This window comes from Perca flavescens, chromosome 11 (genome assembly GCF_004354835.1).
Source record: "Perca flavescens isolate YP-PL-M2 chromosome 11, PFLA_1.0, whole genome shotgun sequence".
Classification (NCBI taxonomy): domain Eukaryota; kingdom Metazoa; phylum Chordata; class Actinopteri; order Perciformes; family Percidae; genus Perca; species Perca flavescens.
In genome coordinates, this window is record NC_041341.1 from 32,673,650 (window position 1) to 32,692,738 (window position 19,089).

General features: G+C 41.2%; 2 protein-coding genes across 2 annotated transcripts in view; both read left to right on the forward strand.

Annotated features, from left to right (window-relative positions):
• mcm3ap (minichromosome maintenance complex component 3 associated protein) overlaps nucleotides 1–5,354 on the forward strand; it is a 21,050-nt gene extending 15,696 nt beyond the window's left edge. The window contains 8 exon segments of the mRNA XM_028591227.1: nucleotides 298–565; nucleotides 780–877; nucleotides 1,753–2,143; nucleotides 2,333–2,623; nucleotides 2,933–3,062; nucleotides 4,195–4,380; nucleotides 4,737–4,890; nucleotides 5,093–5,354. Coding sequence (XP_028447028.1) covers nucleotides 298–565; nucleotides 780–877; nucleotides 1,753–2,143; nucleotides 2,333–2,623; nucleotides 2,933–3,062; nucleotides 4,195–4,380; nucleotides 4,737–4,890; nucleotides 5,093–5,260 — 1,686 coding nt within the window. The 3' untranslated portion in view covers nucleotides 5,261–5,354.
• A 901-nt stretch (nucleotides 5,355–6,255) lies between these two features.
• On the forward strand, nucleotides 6,256–17,773 carry lss (lanosterol synthase (2,3-oxidosqualene-lanosterol cyclase)). The gene is made up of 22 exons (XM_028591745.1): nucleotides 6,256–6,322; nucleotides 7,570–7,738; nucleotides 8,127–8,265; nucleotides 8,628–8,736; nucleotides 9,123–9,244; nucleotides 9,400–9,496; nucleotides 10,205–10,340; nucleotides 11,576–11,684; nucleotides 12,030–12,148; nucleotides 12,356–12,453; nucleotides 12,720–12,747; nucleotides 13,129–13,185; nucleotides 13,354–13,425; nucleotides 13,639–13,689; nucleotides 13,869–14,018; nucleotides 14,282–14,378; nucleotides 15,767–15,872; nucleotides 16,189–16,254; nucleotides 16,339–16,419; nucleotides 16,555–16,725; nucleotides 16,936–17,014; nucleotides 17,095–17,773. The coding sequence occupies exons 1-22, from the start codon at nucleotides 6,309–6,311 to the stop codon at nucleotides 17,230–17,232; spliced, it is 2,208 nt and encodes a 735-aa protein (XP_028447546.1). The 5' UTR covers nucleotides 6,256–6,308; the 3' UTR covers nucleotides 17,233–17,773.
• Nucleotides 17,774–19,089: the final 1,316 nt, after the last annotated feature.

Here is a 19,089-nt window from a genome sequence, read left to right on the forward strand (position 1 = left end):
TGGTCTAGACCTACTCTATCTGTAAAGTGTCTCGCGATAACTCTTGTTATGATTTGATACTATAAATAAAATTGAATTGAATTAATTAGAATATGAGTATAAATAAGAATTAATGAAAAGAATCAGGAAGGGAAGTGACACACTGTATAAAAAATACCACAGACTCAACATTAACTTATATATGCTTAACTATATATTGAGACTTATTAATAACCCCCGTTATCGACACATTAGTTTGTTCTGTGCCCTTTTGTAACATGTGTTTTCTGACCAGTCCTGTCTGTGGTGTCTCCTCAGGCGTCCCGAGGCCCTCTGACCGAAGACGGCCTGTCCAAAACCGAGGGGAGCGGTGAGCTCCAGGGGACGGGAGCCCTTATAATGTTGCTCCCCGCGATGCCCGTCATCATCGAGCCCGGGCACGACGAGCAGGATCTACAACTGCTGTCAGCCCTGCTTCAGCTCAAACAGCTACAGCAAGCCAGCACCTGGCACCGCCCGCTGCCTCTGGCCATTCTGGTGCCAGGGCCCAAGTGTGGCACTGGGGATACACAGCAACTCCAAGAAGGTAATTAATAACAGTAATAAAGACATAATTACAAGATTAAAGTATTGGTCACAAGTATACCCACAACCTGGGATATTTAAATAAAGATAAAATGTAGGGGATTGCATTTTTATGCAGTACTTTATGAAGTTACACTGTATGTCAGGCAGTAGTTATGGAACAGTAGCTGAATTCATCTGGACAAAATGTGTAAACCCTGAACTTTTCCTCTCAGCCCTGATGCTGCACACACTGGTCCAGGAAGGCCTGATATCGGAGTTCACATTCTTCTTCATACCAGAGACCACAAGTGATATACAGGGATCCCAACAGGTATTACACATGCATAGAAACTAACAAACCTGATCTTTTATGTTTAATATCGTTCACTTTCACAAGTCAAGGACTGTGGAGATTTGATAGAAGTAGTGATGTTGTGTTTAGGTTAAAGAATAATTACCTAAATCTGCAGCTTTTGTTAAGTATCTGGTCATTGCTAAGCTGTCCAGCGAGCAACTTTTTTGGCAACAGAAGGCGGCTGTTTTCAACGAAAAAGCTACCTTCCCTGAACCAAACCGGCTAGATGGTAAACATAGCCTATGTCATAGACAGATGTTTTCCTCTTGGTGGAGACCTAAGAAGAGCTAAAGAGGGAATATTGGACAGAAACAAAACTCCAAATAAATTCTAATGTTACTCTTTAACTGCTGGATGTGTAAATAGGTTTGCTAACGAGTTCACCATATCAACTTAAAAAGTGGTGATAGGTCAAAAAAATCAAGTTATAATTTCTGTGAAAAGCTGTCGGCAACAGCAGGCTTTTTAACCCGCTGCGGGGGAGATTGGAGGAGTGGGGATTTGAGAGGTAGTCAGATGATTAATGAGATAGGAAAGAAGAAAAAACAGAGTTGTGCTACTTTTGTTTTTCTTGTCTGTTTTTTTAAAGTGACATTTCTGTAAACGTTGCTATTTTTGTGTGTGAAATGTATAGTTTTGTGCTCTCTGGTTTTTAACAATTATTCAAATTAAACAATTTGAGAAGTTTCGAGGGGAAAATTACTCTTCGGTGCTCACTGCTCACATTTTATGGTGCCATGGGGTCATTAGCCAAAAAAGTTTTGTTATCACTGATGTAGATTGATAGTTTTTAAACGTTTCTTCAAAGTCTTCTCCACCTTCTTACCTGCTCTCCTGTTGTGTGTCTCTAGCTGAGCCAGGCTACACGTTGGCTGCTGGCCCGTGCTCCCCCACCCTTCCCACTCTCCTGTCAGACCCTGGTGCAGCTCGTAGAGGCCAGTTTGAGCCATGAGTTCAGTCCCAGAGTTTACGCCCATCGGCAGGAGCGGGCTGCTGCATGTCTTCCTCCCGAGGACCCTGGGCCCGTCATCAAGCTGTACAACGCTGTCCTGGCTCACATTGCTGACAAAGTGTCGTCCCAGGATCTCAGCAGACTCTCGTGGCCGCCAGGCGAGTTCTGCCTGCCTGATACTCGTGACTTTGTCCCTCATTTGGGCTGGAACTCTGCCCAACACCTGGCCTGGTTACGCCAAGCCATCCTCAGCCTGCAGCTGCCACAGTGGGAGCAGCTCTCTGCTACAGGTCAGTGACTAGCATGCCAATTTTGTGTGAAACAAGCTTAATTATTACTGCAGACTTTTTATTAATGGTTCCATCACTGTACAAAATCCTCTCAAGTGCAAAGGAAACAGAAAGATGTGACCAATAATCCATGTGTTATACTTCCTTCTCCTTCCTCACTTTCCTTATTATGCCTCCCTCTCTCTCTAGACTCGTGGTCGGAGCTCTGCTCCTCTATCTTTCGCTATGCTGCTCAGATCCCAGTCTCACGCCGCAGTCAGCCTCTGCTAATGTCACGGCTGGAAAACCTTCTGGAAAGGGTCAGGCTAAAGGGTCGCCGTACCCGAAACCCCAGATCCAAGGTAACCGTGACTCACTGGGACGACGGAGAGGAGATGGTGGGTCCAGCCTTCAGTCAGATTCCTTGGGACGACGTGTTGGTGATTTGCATAGACCACAAGCTGAAAGACTGGCTGATCCCAGGACCACCTGTCTGTGAAGGTGAGGACATTCTTATGTTATTCATTTTACTGTGATCTAGAATTAGAACCAATGCACATGTCCTATAGCCGTGTTTTTTACCCAAAGGTCCATGGACTTTTTAGTTCTTGGAACTACTTCAGGGACCTTTTCAGTAAAATCTCCCCAGAACTAAGTTTAGACCCTGGTCCCTGGTCGAAACCTGATGAGTTTGTCATAAGGATCCTCATTCCAGGGGAAAGTTCCTGCAGTCGAACATCGGCTTTTGTGAACACACTGATGAATGAATTGCATTACAGTATGTCATTATTTGTTTGTTTTGTTGTTAAGATGCGGTTACCGATGATGGGGAGATCCTGGTTTACCTCCCCACAGAGTCATTAAAGGGTTTCCAGCCTCCAGAGGAGTGGACCCAGACCATCAGACGAACCCACAGAGAGAAGCAGCAAGAGAGGGAAGGGTAAGAAGGTCCAAAAAGCCATCATCAGTCTTTTAGACGTTAAGGGTGCTGTAGGTAGGATTGTGAAGATCCAGGACTTAGCCAAAAAATGTGAACCCCCCTTTCCTGCTAAAGCCCAAAACGGTCTCCTAAGCCTCTCCCCCCACAAGGGAGAGCTGTGCACGATAGAGCACGTGTGAAGAGGGAGGAAGGGGAGGAAATCTATCTGCAGCTTGTGTGTGGGGAAGGGGGAGGGGAGGACGCTATGAAATGCGTGTGCCTGAGCGGTGATTCACACGCAGTTAAACACCACAGTTTTAGAAGGCTTACCTACTGCATCTTTAACCTTAGAACTGCTGGATGCATGTTGTCACCTCGACGGAGTTCATAATAATAATTATTATTATAATAATAATACATTTTACAAAGACATTTAAAAACGGCAAAAAAAATCAGTGTATTGAAATCCTTTTAAACCCAAAAGGGTTCAAGTTACTGATGCAACATGTATCAGAGATTATCATAATGAGATTGAGTCGGCAAGTAACTGACATCTGTAATTCCATTACATGTTACAAATTAATTAAAATCAAATATTGCTGTGACGGTGGTTTAGCTTCCCGGGTCCTACTACTACTTCCTGTGGTTCCTGTAGTGGTCACTGCTGGTTAGGCAATTTATTACACAGAGTAGATGGTACAAAGGGCAATATACACCCATGTCTGCACATCCAGGATGTGCAATGGGTGTCAAAATAAATCTATGCACTGTGGCTGGTGTGTCTCACCCAGAAGTCTCATGAAATGTTTTTGTTTTTTTGCAATCAAATGTTTTTATTCAAAGTCTCATGAAATGTTAATGAATGAAATAAAAAATATATTTTAATTATAGAAAGACACATTAATAATGTAAATGGTAGTTTTATTTATTTATTTACAAAAGTTGCATCTTGCATGTATGAACCAACTTGGACTTAATTTCCCTGTCACTCAAGTTTTAAATAAGACATTACTAAAGGTGCTCATAGTTTTTAAAGAACATATCAGCAAGTACAAGTAACATTGTCACGTTCTTGCAGCTACACAATCACATTTCTCCTCCTTTGCTCTCTCCTTTTTCCAATTTCCCTCCTTGACATTCTCTCCATCCTCAGGGCGGCCGCGGCTGCTTGTGCCATGCCCAGCAGTCCATCCCTCAGACAGAGGTTGTTCCACAGTGTGGTGGAGCCTCTCGAGGCCCCGACAGCCCCGCTGGACATCACGCACACTCCCACAGCACAAGAGCTACTGGCCCACAACGTCCTCCGGAGCTTAGAGAAAGAGAAGGCTGAAAGCAAAAGGTACAGCTACAGCACTGCTCTTAAACATTTTCATTGCTTTTAGAATTCCTGTTTATAGAATACGCTATTTTGAAAGAGGTATGTATGAATAAAAAATAAATAACCTTATCAAAAATAGTTTAAAAGGCCTTTGGTTGCACTGTTTATTGATAAAGTATTTAAAAAATACCTCAGATAAAGCTCACTGCCAATGTTTAGTTTATAAAGTAATTTTAAGCACATTTTCTTACTTGTGACATTTGTAAGGTGGTGTTAGTTAAATTTGACCAAATGAAAAAAGTTCTTGACACTCTATTGCAATTATTATTTGCCAAAAATAGTCTCCAATGTCTGTGCAAACACACTTTTGTCTACAGGAGCATGGAGCAGCTTCAGCGTTGGCTGGATGGGGACCCCTTGGACCACTTGTCCACATCGCTTTTTATTCCATCGTCCACTCTGTTGTCCATGCCCAGCACCACCATAATGCATACACCCACAGCCCAGACTCGAGATGCCCCTCTCACACAGGTATGACATGTCCCCTCCCCTCACTCACTTATCCTAAGACAAGTTACTTCCAGCCATTCTTGGGGATAGAAATAATGTATGTCTTAGATAATAGTGTCCTAGATAATGGCTGTAAATGATGAGAGATTAATCAACAATGTTTTCTAAATGTTGCAATCACGATTTGCAATAATCATGCATTTTCATTGTTTTGACTTTCCAGGAGCCAGAGCCTAATGATCTGATGGACCAAGCAGACTGGCCTAAAGCTCCGCCTGTATCTATGGCATTGCGATTGAAGGAACTCGAGCAACAGATCTTGGCAAGCCATGAGGAGGAGCTGGCCTGCAGACTGAGGCTGAGTAGTCTGCTGAGCATTGTTGATGATTGATGGACTATTGAAGGGAAATTAAAACAAAGGACTCTACGCCTATGCAAACATTTTAAAACAGACAACATATAAAAAACTTCTGCCTGAAGCGAAAGACAACTTTGATTTTTTTGCTGAGCTCATGGCATTCTGTGGCACACTGAGTTCACTGTGTTGTGAATGTCTCCTCTTTTCTTTTCATCTTTTGTCTGTTGAGGTGACATTGCAAAATTGTGTCTATTTGTGTATTAATGTCTGGGTTTGTATTAGAAAGTAAAAGCAAATTAAGATTTTAGTTGAGTTTTGTACCATATATTTTGCATTTATAACTAGTGTGTGTGTGTGTGTGTGTGTGTGTGTGTGTGTGTGTGTGTGTGTGTGTGTGTGTGTGTGTGTGTGTGTGTGTGTGTGTGTGTGTGTGTGTGTGTGTGTGTGTGTGTGTGATCATTGTGTTATTTTGCGCAAGCTCGATGATATGCTTTTTCCTAAAGTGTGTTAAAATCTCTGGAAAAGCTGCTTTTCTTGTCTTTATTTAACACACATTGAATTACTTAGATTGCTTTGTAATACCAGCTACAATCTATTGAATGGCTTCTGTTGTGTAAACCAATTTTTGTATTGTTGAGTTATGAAATCATCGAACAACTATATACTGAATAAAAGTGTAATTTTTTAAGTAAACGTCCCATTTAGCCCAGTTGTTATTTATTAGTTTAACAGGCTGTGCTGGGGCAATGGGTCATCATAATCAATTTGTGAGCACGTGTAGTATTTGTCGTAGGAGCGCTCTGATTGGAGGACCTCGTGGCAGACCCGCCTATTTCTCCGCCCAACCGGTTTGTGATTGGACAGCTGAGTCTCTGCTCATGTCTCTCCATGTTGAGAACTCATCGGACGGCACCGCGATGTCCGCTGGGAAGTGTGAATTGCACTGAACATTAATCTATCCTTTCTCTAAAGCACTACAATTCCCATTCAAAGAGCAGAAGGGCCAAATCTTTCAGAGCACCTGAAAAGAAATTCATTCATATGTTCCAGCGGAAGATTTAACTCAGTATCTGACACAAATATGACGGAGGGGACGTAAGTATTTGTTTTATTTAACGGATAATGTTGCCAAAACTAGTGGCTTTCGGCGTTTTTATCCGAAATAATGATGTGAAAGCGATAGGAGGCAATTACGTGTCTGTCAAAAGTTGTCTGACTAAATATACACGGTTCTGATAATTTGAGTGTCTTCTGTAGGATGAGCGACTCGTGCTTTATAGTAGGGCTGTGCAAGTAATCGTGATTATGATTTCCGCTCTCAATGATTACAAAAACAGAATAATCGAGAAAAACAATTATTTAGCTTATACCTTTTGCAAGTAAACTCTTATTTTCTCTTGTGTTCTGAATGAAAAAATAAAGTTTCAATAGGAAAAGTATTAAGGCAAAGTTTACAGTTGTATGTTTTTACTGTTGATTTATTTAACTTTTTCCACTGTTTTTTAAGTTCAATAATGGCAACATCTTTCCAGAAGTCAACGAGTAATTGTGTTAAATTATCGTGATTTCAATATTGACCGAAATAATCGTGATTATATTTTTTCACATAATTGAGCAGTCCTACTTTATAGTGAGTTAGGGCATTCTGTCAGGTGGGGAGTATCTATTCTAAATGGACTACTACAGTGTAAATGTGCTTTATAAAATAAGACCGTTTGTTGGGTCATTGTGTCAAGTTAGCCGACTAACGATAAATCAGACATTTTAAAGTGGAAACGTTAAGGGTAATCGCCATGCAAAAGTGGAAAATGGTACATTTAGTGAGTGCTTCTAATTTATGCTATATATATATATATATATATATATATATATATATATACATATATATATATATATATATATATATATATATATATATACTGTATATATAACTACTAACTGTAGATATACCCCTACAACAGGTTTGACTATTGAAATGGTTTGTGGATGTCCCACTTCAAATAATGCAAAACAAGATAACAAAAACACAAAAATAATAATACTAAAAATTAATCAACACTAAATTTACAGGTACAACATAGAAGGAAGGTTTTAATTGATTGTATAAGTTTTCAGGTATTAGGTATAGGTATTTCTGATCCCCTGTGAATGAATAGCCTGGTCGTAGAGGAGTTCAAACAGATTTTGAAGGAGAGGAAAGTTACCTTTTAAATATATATTTATATTCCCATCACCTATAGACACTGTTTTGGATTGTGTATCAGACATGAGTAGAGCGGTTTTGAACACATAAAAATCACCAAACACGTGTATTCTCGACTGAATTATTGCTGTTCTTGTAGGCAGCTGCGGAGGCGCGGGGGGCCTTACAAGACGGAGCCAGCCACAGACCTGAGCCGCTGGAGGCTGACTAACGTGGAGGGCAGGCAGACCTGGCGCTATGTGAAGGATCAGGACACCCCAGACAGAAAGCAGACAATGCTGGAAGCCCATTCTCTAGGCTTGGACACGGTAGGTTTAGAATCTTTTTTTAAATTTATTTATTCATGTTTCAAATGGCAAAACAAATGCTTGTTTTGTGATTGTTACTTATTCACTACTTTTTACATACTACTCTGAGTTCATTCGAGTTGACTGTGTAATTCTCTCTGGACAGTTTGAACAATAGTATAAAACAGACAAAATAGCAGTATATAATGAGAATAAAGTGTGTGAATAGTGAATGATATCAGATCTAGCCCCAGGGATGTCCTAAATTACCAGGCTAGGAACTAATAGACTCCTTAGACTTACTTATTCTTATGTACGAAAACTAAAGAAAAATAAGTACTTAAATAAAGTGGCTGGCAGAGCCCTGAAATGTATGACATTCATTTCTAATCACCCATTCTCTCCACAGAGTACGTTTGTGTCTGGCTCCCCAGCTGCCCACACAGCTGTAGATGCAGCTCTGAAGGGTATGCACTTCTACAGCCACCTCCAGGCCGAGGACGGTCACTGGGCAGGGGACTACGGCGGACCTCTCTTCCTGCTCCCAGGTAAGCCAAATCCTCCTCCTCCATGTCCTTATATTTGACACCTGTAATGTGCAGCGGCTATCTTTTGTACTTTCATGTAAAAGAAATGTTTATTAAAGCCACTATGTGTAGAATTTGGCATTGTGATATTGTTAAAAGACACCGTGGCAGACAGAAGTGCACACTGCTTTAATTACACCAGTTTTTTTGTTTTTTTTAACTGACCTCTTTGTGGTATGTGATGAAAGATGATGGGGAAAAGCGGGTGTGCTGGTGGAGCTGTGGCACTAACCATTATTCAGCAGAAGATTTCATGACACCAGTGTTTGTGTGCATGGGCTTTTATGTCTCTCACTGTATGGGTGTCCATTTCTGTGCTTTAGGTCTCCTCATCACGTGCCATGTGGCTAAGATCCCTCTGGCCGAAGCCTGGAAGAAAGAGATGGTGAGGTATCTGCACTCTGTGCAGCTGCCAGATGGAGGCTGGGGTCTGTAAGTCAACAGCACTCTTTTTTTGTCTTATGATATCCTCACATGCCATATCACTAAAGTGTGTAAAGATGTGTAAGGTCACCGTAACAGCCAAGAGGTGGTAGACGTACGCTTTACCCAGGATCGTTTATACCAAAGGTTGACTCCAAAAAGTGGGAAAACATCCTTTCCAGAAATGATAGGGTCAGTGTTTATAGTGAGATGTAATGTTATTATGCAAGTATTTCCATATGGCTGTTAAAGAACTGCTACAGGAAGACTGGTGTAGTAATTACTAAAAGTGTAATTCTACTAAAAACGAATTACAGGAGAAACGTCTAAAAACATACAGGCTCGGGCTGTCTGAAATATTGCTTATGGCAGCATGGTGGATGTGTTTTCTTCAGACATATTGAAGATAAGTCTACCGTCTTTGGCACAGCGCTGAGTTACATCTCCTTAAGGATCCTGGGAGTAGAGCCCGATGATCCAGACATGGTCCGAGCCAGGAACAACCTGCACAGCAAAGGTGGGAAAGAAGAGGTTGAAATTGTCCCCAAAAAATGCAATAGCAGTTGTTGATTACTGATCACCTGTCTGTACTGATAACACACAGTTATAAAAACCGCACTGCCATCCCCAAAAATGTCCAGATGTGAAAAACAGTTTTTTTATTTTGTATAGGCGGCGCTGTGGGGATTCCCTCTTGGGGTAAATTCTGGTTGGCCATTTTAAATGTCTACAGTTGGGAGGGAATGAACACACTGCTACCAGAGATGTGGTAAGTTCTAACATCCCATATTATCATCATCAGTCATGCTTTGAAGGTGCAATTGATGACATTAATAACATGGATAACATTCAGCCACTAGATGTCACACTCCCCCTTTCATTGCATTCACATCACAGCAGGTGGTTACCTGGCAACGTCTAAGACCTACTAACACAAGCCTTGTAAGAAGCTGGAACCAAACTTCATCGAGATCTTACAGAGATTAACAAAACATTCATTTTGGACGCGCAGTTTTTATTTAAATGGTTATTTCACAATCATAATAACCACACCTTTCTAAAAGCTGGTTTTCCAAAACAGTTTACTATGCACATAACAACCACACAATGTCCTAAGGAAAGAGCTGTAGCCAGTAAGTGATGCTTATGTTTGCACACATTTACAATTTGCAATCAATAGAATTTTTTTTTTAATGAAAAACATGCGTCAAATATAAAATACTCATGAAAAGACACAATAACAAAAAGGTTGGTTGGATGTGCACACTATGATCCTTCTAAGCTTATTCATGCTAAATGCCCAGTCTTGCTTTCAAGCTGCTGATGGACATGTACATGCTATCATTGCTTTGTGCAACAGAGGATTTTTTCATAGCAAAGACCAGACATTGTGTGTTAGATTAGTACATGAAAGAGAGAATTCTCTGAGTCAATGTTACTCAATTCCGGGGTGATGGATGTATTTGATCTGTTCCAGGTTGTTCCCCACTTGGATGCCAGCCCACCCCTCTACCCTGTGGTGTCACTGTCGCCAGGTCTACCTCCCCATGAGCTACTGTTACGCTGTCAGACTGTCTGCAGACGAAGACGCCCTGGTCCTCAGCCTCAGACAGGTGCTGGAACCATCTCATTCCACAAGGGGGGGGGGGAGTGGGGGGTGGCGGGAAAATTATAACTATATATAATATTATAAATTATAACCCTGTTAGAGGAGAGGCTTTGCAAGTGTGCTTTTCATTCCTGGGTGTATTTTGTTGTTTATTTGTTTAACTCTCAAAGCTAAATGTAGATGATATGTTCTAATAATATTACATAATTAAATATCAATATTAAAAGTCAGAGGTGAAATTTATTTTCATTATAAGTTAATATGTCATGTATTGCTTTGATCAGTTGATTAGCCGTTGAGGCTTTGAATTGTCAGAGAAAAAGCCCATCACAAGTTTAGAGTCCAAAGTGAGCTTGCTTGTTTTGTCCAAAAAGTAGCCCAATACCCAAAGATGCTTGATTGACAATTCTATACCACAGAGAGGCTGGAAACAGCAAATGTTTGGCATTTTAGCACTATAAATGACTGAAATGTTTAAACCATTAGCAACATTGTTGCCAATTGATTTTCCTGTTGATTAAGTTATTCAATAATCAGCTTGTTGCTTTCAGATGCTTACAGTTACAGTGCAGGATTGCTTTCCTCAGTCATAAGAGTTGAGTTAACATTTCAACTCTAAACATTTTTCTACTGGAAAAAAACCCTGCTGCCTCTTTGTATTAAAGCAGCACATTTGGGTTTTTGAAAAGACATTGGCAAAAGTGGTTAAAAATGACAGTACTTTTGGAGAAAGTAGAAAACTATCAACATCACAGACTGATATTATACAGATGGATGACTAAAGAAAGGAAAAACAAACATGATGTGTCTTAGTAAGGTGCTGGGCCACCTCAAGCCTCCAGAACTGCTTTTGTTCCCCATAGATTATTCAAGTCTGAGCTCTACTGGACGTAGAGTTCCGGTCACTCCAAAACCTCCCGTAGTTCTTCAACTTGGTTGAGATCTGGTGATTGTGAAGGTCAAGCATCTGCATTGGTTATATTCCCTTACTCATTTAGTTAGACCCCCCCCCCTCACCTTTATATCAGTGTAGGAGTATGAAAGGGTGGAATCTTCCATTTCTGTGATCCACCTTTAAACTATGCAGAGGTAACAGCCCTATGCAGTTTCTTTCTTTTATTTTTGGCAGTATTGAACTGAAATGATATATGAACCACTTTTTTTTTTACAAATAAGATATAAACACACAGTATATTTATATACACATGCATAACCAATGTCCTGCTCTTTGTTTATTAGGAGCTTTATATCCAGGACTATGCAACCATCAACTGGCCTGCTCAGAGGAACAATTTGGCAGCATGTGACATGTACACATCTCACAGCACACTGCTCACCGTCGCCTACTGTAAGCATGCACAGCACACTGGGCACCATGATGACAAACCACCTACAGAAGCATGTTGCTGCATTACAGGCAGCACACAATGATCAAACACATGAAATTGATGAGGATGTAGATAAAACAGACAGTTTGTGACTTTGATTTCAACACTTTTGACGATAAAGGGGATGACACACAAATGGGTCGCACGTTGCAGATTAGCAATGCGCTCAAGTGTGACAAAAGATAGTAGGCGTATCCCTGGCAACAGGATGATTTTAACAATGATGAAGAAAAGTAGTTTTCATTGGAATTTCCCTAAAAGTTGAACTCCCCTAACCTGGTGACTCTGTTCCTGTTGCCCTGCAGTGGTGTTGAATGTGTATGAAGCCCACCACAGCACCACGCTGAGAGGAAAGGCCGTCAAAGAACTGTATGAACACATCCAGGCTGACGACAGCTTCACTAAATGTATCAGCATTGGACCGGTAGTATATACACAGATACAGAAAACACAGATATAAATAAAAACAAAACAAAGGAAACCGATAAAAATAGTATTGGAAATATGTATGCTTGACACAGGATTAAAAAAACTACAATTTATTTCCAAAGGTTTTCAGATCACCGTATTTAAACTGACACTGTTAAAGAAATAGAGGGTGGGAGCATGAAGTATTGGCCTTTCTCCTCAGATCTCCAAGACCATCAACATGCTGGTTCGCTGGTATGTGGATGGTCCCTCCTCTCCCGTCTTTCAGGAGCACGTGTCCAGGATCCCAGACTACCTCTGGTCAGTCAGCTGTCTCTAACAAGTTATTTTTGAAACAAAACAGACTTCTGTTCTATCACTGACTAAAACAAATTAGGTGATATATTCAGTGTTCTAATGTTAAAAAAAAAAAAAAAAAAGGTTGAACACATGGAAACAGACGATCTCGCATAGGAGTACATGACACAAACTAAAAACAGAAACTTGACACAGGGTCGAGACATGACACAAAGATGTGCAAACAAATATACAATTGATAAACTAACAGTAAGTTCTCTGTGTTCCAGGTTGGGATTAGACGGCATGAAAATGCAGGTGAGAGTTTGTTGAGTATGACAGTACACATTTGTACAGATGTAGTAGTAGTAGTAGTAGTAGTAGTAGTAGTAGTACTTTTGTAGCTGTTAAATCATTATATTTAGGAATGGTTAAGGAGCTCAGATATTCAGAAGGAGCTCTGAGTACAAACATTGCTTTCTTTTGCAATGAAAGGAGTCAGTTATGGTGCAGATAAGGTGTACCAGGACACATGGACTTAAAACTACCTTAAAACTAAATCAACTTTTCACCTTCCAATTACATTCTTTTAGCCTACTTGCAGGTTTCACACGTTGTCTTTTGTCCTGCAGTCAGAGTTTCAGTACTCTTAACTTAGTCGGAGTGTTTGACCACTTTGTCCTTTTTTGTTGTGCACAGGGGACCAATGGATCTCAACTCTGGGATACTTGTTTTGCTGTACAGGCTTTCCTTGAGGTAACGCAAAAAGAAAAAAATGTCTACTCAATGCAAGCGAGCAAGCAAGAATATATTATAAAGATCTAAGAGTAGATGTATGTGTGTTGGCATAAAATCTTTGGTTTAATTGTATTGTATTATATAGCGGTAGCTGATTATAATTACTTGTTTGTTGGGGGCTTTCAGGCAGGAGCCCAAGATAATTCCAGACTAGCCGAGTGCCTCCGAGATGCCCATCAGTTTCTCACCATCACACAGGTACCACCAACATCTCAGCTACACACGGTTTTCATTATCCAGTAGGAATAAAATCTTTATTTTGACATTCTACTGGTATAATGTGTTTGGCAGTGCTTCAGCTTCAGTTTTTTTTTTTTTTTTACCACCAAACACATTCATGTGTGCTACAGAGCAAACCTGTAATATGAACTGCTTTTAACAGTGATTTCTTTATGCCCGACACTCTAACAGATACCTGAGAATCCTCCTAAATATCAGAAGTACTACAGACAGATGAACAAGGTAAAACTAATATCACAAAAGAGCCACTTTTCAACACTTATTATAATACAAGAAAACTCAAATGCCTTTGAAAAGGAAGGTAAAAATGGCCCCTGAAAAAAAACATTTCTTGGCGTGTTTTTGTGTATGAATGCATTATTTATTTATTTATTTTTTATCATTTTGTTCTTTTTTGTCAGGGAGGCTTCCCCTTCAGTACCCGTGACTGTGGTTGGATTGTGGCAGACTGCACGGCCGAGGGCCTGAAGTCAGTGATGCTGCTGCAGGAGCTGTGTCCCTCCATCGGCCAGCTGGTCCCCTCCGAGCACCTGTATGATGCTGTCAATGTGGTGAGTCTGCACTCAGTTCATATCTGGAAGACTCATCATACTCCCATCAGTTAGTCTTTTTTTTGGTTTTATTTTTGGAGTAAGCACATACAAATGCAACCATTGTCATATTTCTCCGAGTTCATCTTTTATAAAAAGCTCCAGAAGTTCTATTTTGATAACACTGGTTTAAAGGAATAGTTTCAAATTTAGCAATGAACAAACTGGACTGTATTCTTTCAGTATTACAGCTCCTTCACTTTGTGTCTATTTTCTCCTTGTAGCTGCTGAGCATGAGGAACTCTGATGGAGGATTTGCCACATATGAAACTAAGAGAGGAGGGAGACTCCTGGAGCTACTCAACCCCTCCGAGGTGTTCGGTAGGTCTGTGGGGGGTGTGTGGGGGGGTGGTGGGGTCCATGGTCCACGTAGAGTCTAAAGATACTATGTTACACAGGCTCTGTATCCTGCAGACCACTACTTAAGTAGTAGTGGTCGTAAACCGCGTATCTGCCAAAAAAGAGGCCTAAGTGCCACAAAGTAACAGACTATGCAACATCTTTCTTTTCCGACAGTATGTTACAAATTCTAAAAAGTTACACACTATTCGTTTCTTTATAATAGGCATACATAAATCACAATCATACTAAATATAGGCTACCATCTGGGCCTGCACGCCGGCAGGAAAAAGATGCAGAGATGTAAGACACCGTGTCTCTACCTTACGATGATTTCGGTACACCAAACGTAGATTTGCGCTCTGGAGTTCGGCTGATAAACTCTGCCATGAGACCCTGAATATCCAGATCATCCAAAATGTCTTTGTGGAAGTGAAGCCGTGCCATGTGTGAAAGTCTACTCTGAGTGATAGTGCTACGGAGCCAGGTTATAAGGCGGCAAAGAGCTGAGAAAGACCTTTCGGAGCCAGCAGTAGACACTGGTAAACAGAGGCACAAGTGGATCAGCTTTTCCACCTCGGTGAGAGCCCTCTTGTTTGTGGCTGTAGAGCTGATACAAAGCGAGCAAGTTCTTTAAGAATACACTGAAGATAAATTTAAATAATTTTAAAATGACTAAAATTATCCCTCCCACACCCTAAACATGATGTACAAAATGTCGTGGAACAGAAACAACAACCAGAGATATTTATAAGACATTTTGTTGTTATTTTAAAGCTTTGCCACCAGGGGGTGCTGCAGGTGCACCCGCACTTCCCATGTCTATGTTTAATGCACTTCACCGCCAGATATGTTTAGTCTTAAAACATTACTTTCCATCTACTGCATGTAATTACACTTAATTGTGGAGATAGAGATTATAAATAATTATAAGTCCATGGCTAAAGATTAACAAAAGGACATGACATAAAAGGTCACTGAATTAATTTCTTGGAATCGTTGATGTCATAATGACAGCATGATACGCGTTGGCGCATAATTGAACTTAGAGCCGCTCGGTTCACGCTGCCAGGACTGCCAGTGTTACTCAACCTGCAAATAGGCAGATGGGAAAAAGAGAAACAAAGAGCCAAATATAAGCATGCCATTTCTGTCTCCTTTCAACCTTTTCAATTGGACTCTTCATATGTTGCAATATTATGGTCTTAAATATCCAAGGGTAAATATATTGTCATGTTCCCTGTTAAAAAGAGGATGCTGTGTGTGTTGTGAAATGTGATGTTTGTTAGTAACACTGTGTTCTCTCTCTCTCACACACACACACACACACACACACACACACACACACACACACACACACACACACACAGGGGACATCATGATAGATTATACCTATGTGGAGTGTACTTCAGCAGTAATGCAGGCTCTGAAGCACTTCCAGAAGGCCTACCCTGAACACCGTGCTCAGGAGATAAGGTATACTACACACATCTATTAGTTTTAATTACTGAATGGCACAGAAACGGCTGACTAATCTGATGAAATGCGCATAAACCTTGACAAAACTAATTCCGAACTAAGCTGGCTTTAACCCACGTCTTAAAATCATATTTTTTGCTATCCAGTATTTGTTTAAAAATGTGAAATTGTTTTAAAAAAGAATAAATGGCAGAGAGATAAAACACTGTCACATACAGACACGTTTACCTAAATCATTTCTCAGTTCTTGATGATGTTCGGAAGAGAAGATGTAGAGGGTTTCTGTTGATGTGTTTGTTGGTCCCGTTTTAAGGTCCACTCTAAGAGAAGGACTGGAGTACTGCAGGAAGGTGCAGAGGCCTGACGGATCGTGGGAAGGGTGAGACTGCACTTTCTGTTGTACTACCTGATATGCTAACACAGGTCATGTTTAATAGAAAATAATTATTTTGCTCTTTCTCAGGTCCTGGGGAGTGTGCTTCACATATGGAATATGGTTTGGCCTTGAAGCCTTTGCTTGTATGGGTCACATCTACAAGGATGAGTAAGTGTTCCACTGATCACTAAAGCTTTACACTGAACCAAGCACACAGTGTAATTCTAACGTGCCAAGCCCCACAGGACACCGATAAACTCCTAGCCCACATACCTAATTGCACTACTGTGCCTCCGTTAACAGGGATGTGTGCGTGGAGGTGCACAAAGCTTGTCAGTTCCTGCTGGACCGGCAGATGCCTGACGGAGGCTGGGGGGAGGACTTTGAGTCGTGTGAGCAGCGGCGCTACGTCCAGAGCAGCAGCGCTCAGATCCACAACACCTGCTGGGCTTTGTTAGGCCTCATGGCTGTCAGGTAAAGATCAACTCCGAGGCTTGGTGGATCACAATGCAACTGGATATGATGGGATCAGGTTTGGAAAATCTGCAAAGATTGTGCTGTTGCCTTTAATTACATGCATGATATACAGTTGATTCACCTGAATACCAAAGGGACTTGAAGTTGTTGATAGTCAATTAAATCCACTCAAATTATTTCAATCAAATCTCTTGTGTGCATAACCAGGCATCCTGACAGGCGGGCCATTGAGAGAGGAGTGAAGCTGCTGATTGACAACCAGCTGCCCAATGGGGACTGGCCACAGGTGGGTCTCTGAGGCCCATATATCTTATTAATTACAAGTTCTACACTCTAATGTTGATGTCCTGTGCTTCCCCTCCTCAGGAGAATATTGCAGGTGTGTTTAACAAGAGCTGTGCCATCAGCTACACCTCCTACAGAAATGTCTTCACAGTCTGGACCCTCGGTCGCTTCTCAGCGCTTTACCCCAGCAGTCTGTTGGCTGGGAAGGTCAAGCTGTGAAGACTTCTAAAAAGGTGCATCAGACTTTGTGCCAGGATAACAAAACTGACTGTCAACAACAGCCACCAAGTTCAGACAATCAATGGAAAAGTCCATCTTTTTTGTTGGTGACATACAGTGCATACGGAAAGTATTCACAGCGCTTCTCTTTTTCAACATTTTGTTATGTTATAGCCTTATTCCAAAATGGATTAAATTAATTTTTTCCCTCAAGATTCTACACACAATACCCCATAATGACAACTTAAAAAAAGTTTGTTTGAGATTTTGGCAAATTTATTAAAAATAAAAAAACGAAGAAATCACTTGTACATAAGTATTCACAGCGTTTGCGATCAAGGTCAAAATTGAGCTCAGGTGCATTCTGTTTCCACCGATCATCCTTGAGATGTTTCTACAGCTTAACTGGAGTCCAACTGTGGTAAATTCAGTTGATTGGACATGATTTGGAAAGGCCCACATCTGTCTATATAAGAGCCCACAGTTAACAGTGCATGTCAGACCACAAAACAAGCATGAAGTCGAAGTAATTGTCTGTAGACCTCCGAAACAGGATTGTCTCAATGTACAGACCTGGGGAAGGGTACAGAAACATTGCTGCTGCTTTAAAGGTCCCAATGAGCACAGTGGCCTCCATCATCCGTAAATGGAAGAAGTTTGGAACAACCAGGACTCTTCCTAGAGCTGGCCGTCCCTCTAAACTGAGTGATCTGGGGAGAAGGGCTTTAGTTAGGGAGGTGACCAATAACCCGATGGTCACTCTGACAGAGCTCCGGGGTTCCTCTGTGGAGAGAGGAGAACCTTCCAGAAGGACGACCATTGCTGCAGCACTCCATCAATCAGGCCTGTATGGTAGAGTGGCCAGACAGAAGCCACTCCTTAGTAAAAGGCACATGGCAGCCCGCCTGGAGTTTGCCAAAAAGCACCTGAAAGACTCTCAGACCATGAGAAACTAAATTCTCTGGTCTGATGAGAGAAAGATTGAACTTTTTTTGGCGTGAATGCCAAGCGTTATGTTTAGAGGACACCAGGCACCGCTCATCACCTGGCCAATACCATCCCTACAGTGAAGCATGGTGGTGGCAGCATCATGCTGTGGGGATGTTTTCCAGCGGCAGGAACTGGGAGACTAGTCAGGATTGAAGGAAAGATGAATGCAGCAATGTACAGAGAGATCCTGGAAGAAAACCTGCTCCAGAGCGCTTTTGACCTCAGACTGGGACGACGGGTCATCTTTCAACAGGACAAAGACCCTAAGCACACAGCCAACATATCGAAGGAGTGGCTTCAGGAAAACTCTGTTAATGTCCTAGAGTAACCCAGCCAGAGCCCAGACTTGAATCCCATTGAACATCTCTGAAAGGATCTGAAAATGGCTGTGCACCAACACTCCCCATCCAACCGGATGGAGCTCGAGACATCTGTAAAGAGGAATGGGCAAAACTGGCCAAAGAGAGGTGTGCCAAGCTTGTGGCTTCATATTCCAAAAAACTTGAGGCTGTAATTGCTGCCAAAGGTGCTACAACAAAGTATTGATTAAAGGCTGTGAATACTTATGTAGATATTATATTTTCGTTCTTTATTTCTAATAAATTTGCAAACATTTAAAAAAAACTTTTTTCGTGTTGTCATTATGTGGTATTGTGTGTAGAATTTTGACGAAAAAAAGTAATTTAATCCATTTTGGAATAAGGCTGTAACATAATGAAATGTGGAAAAAGTGAAGCGCTGTGTATATTTTCCATATGCACTGTAAGCTGTCCTAATGGATTCAGGAGTCTTAATGAATCACAGTCCGCCTACCAATGTCAACATGTAGTCCTTTATGGACATTTAAACACTTCAATTGTGTTTTCA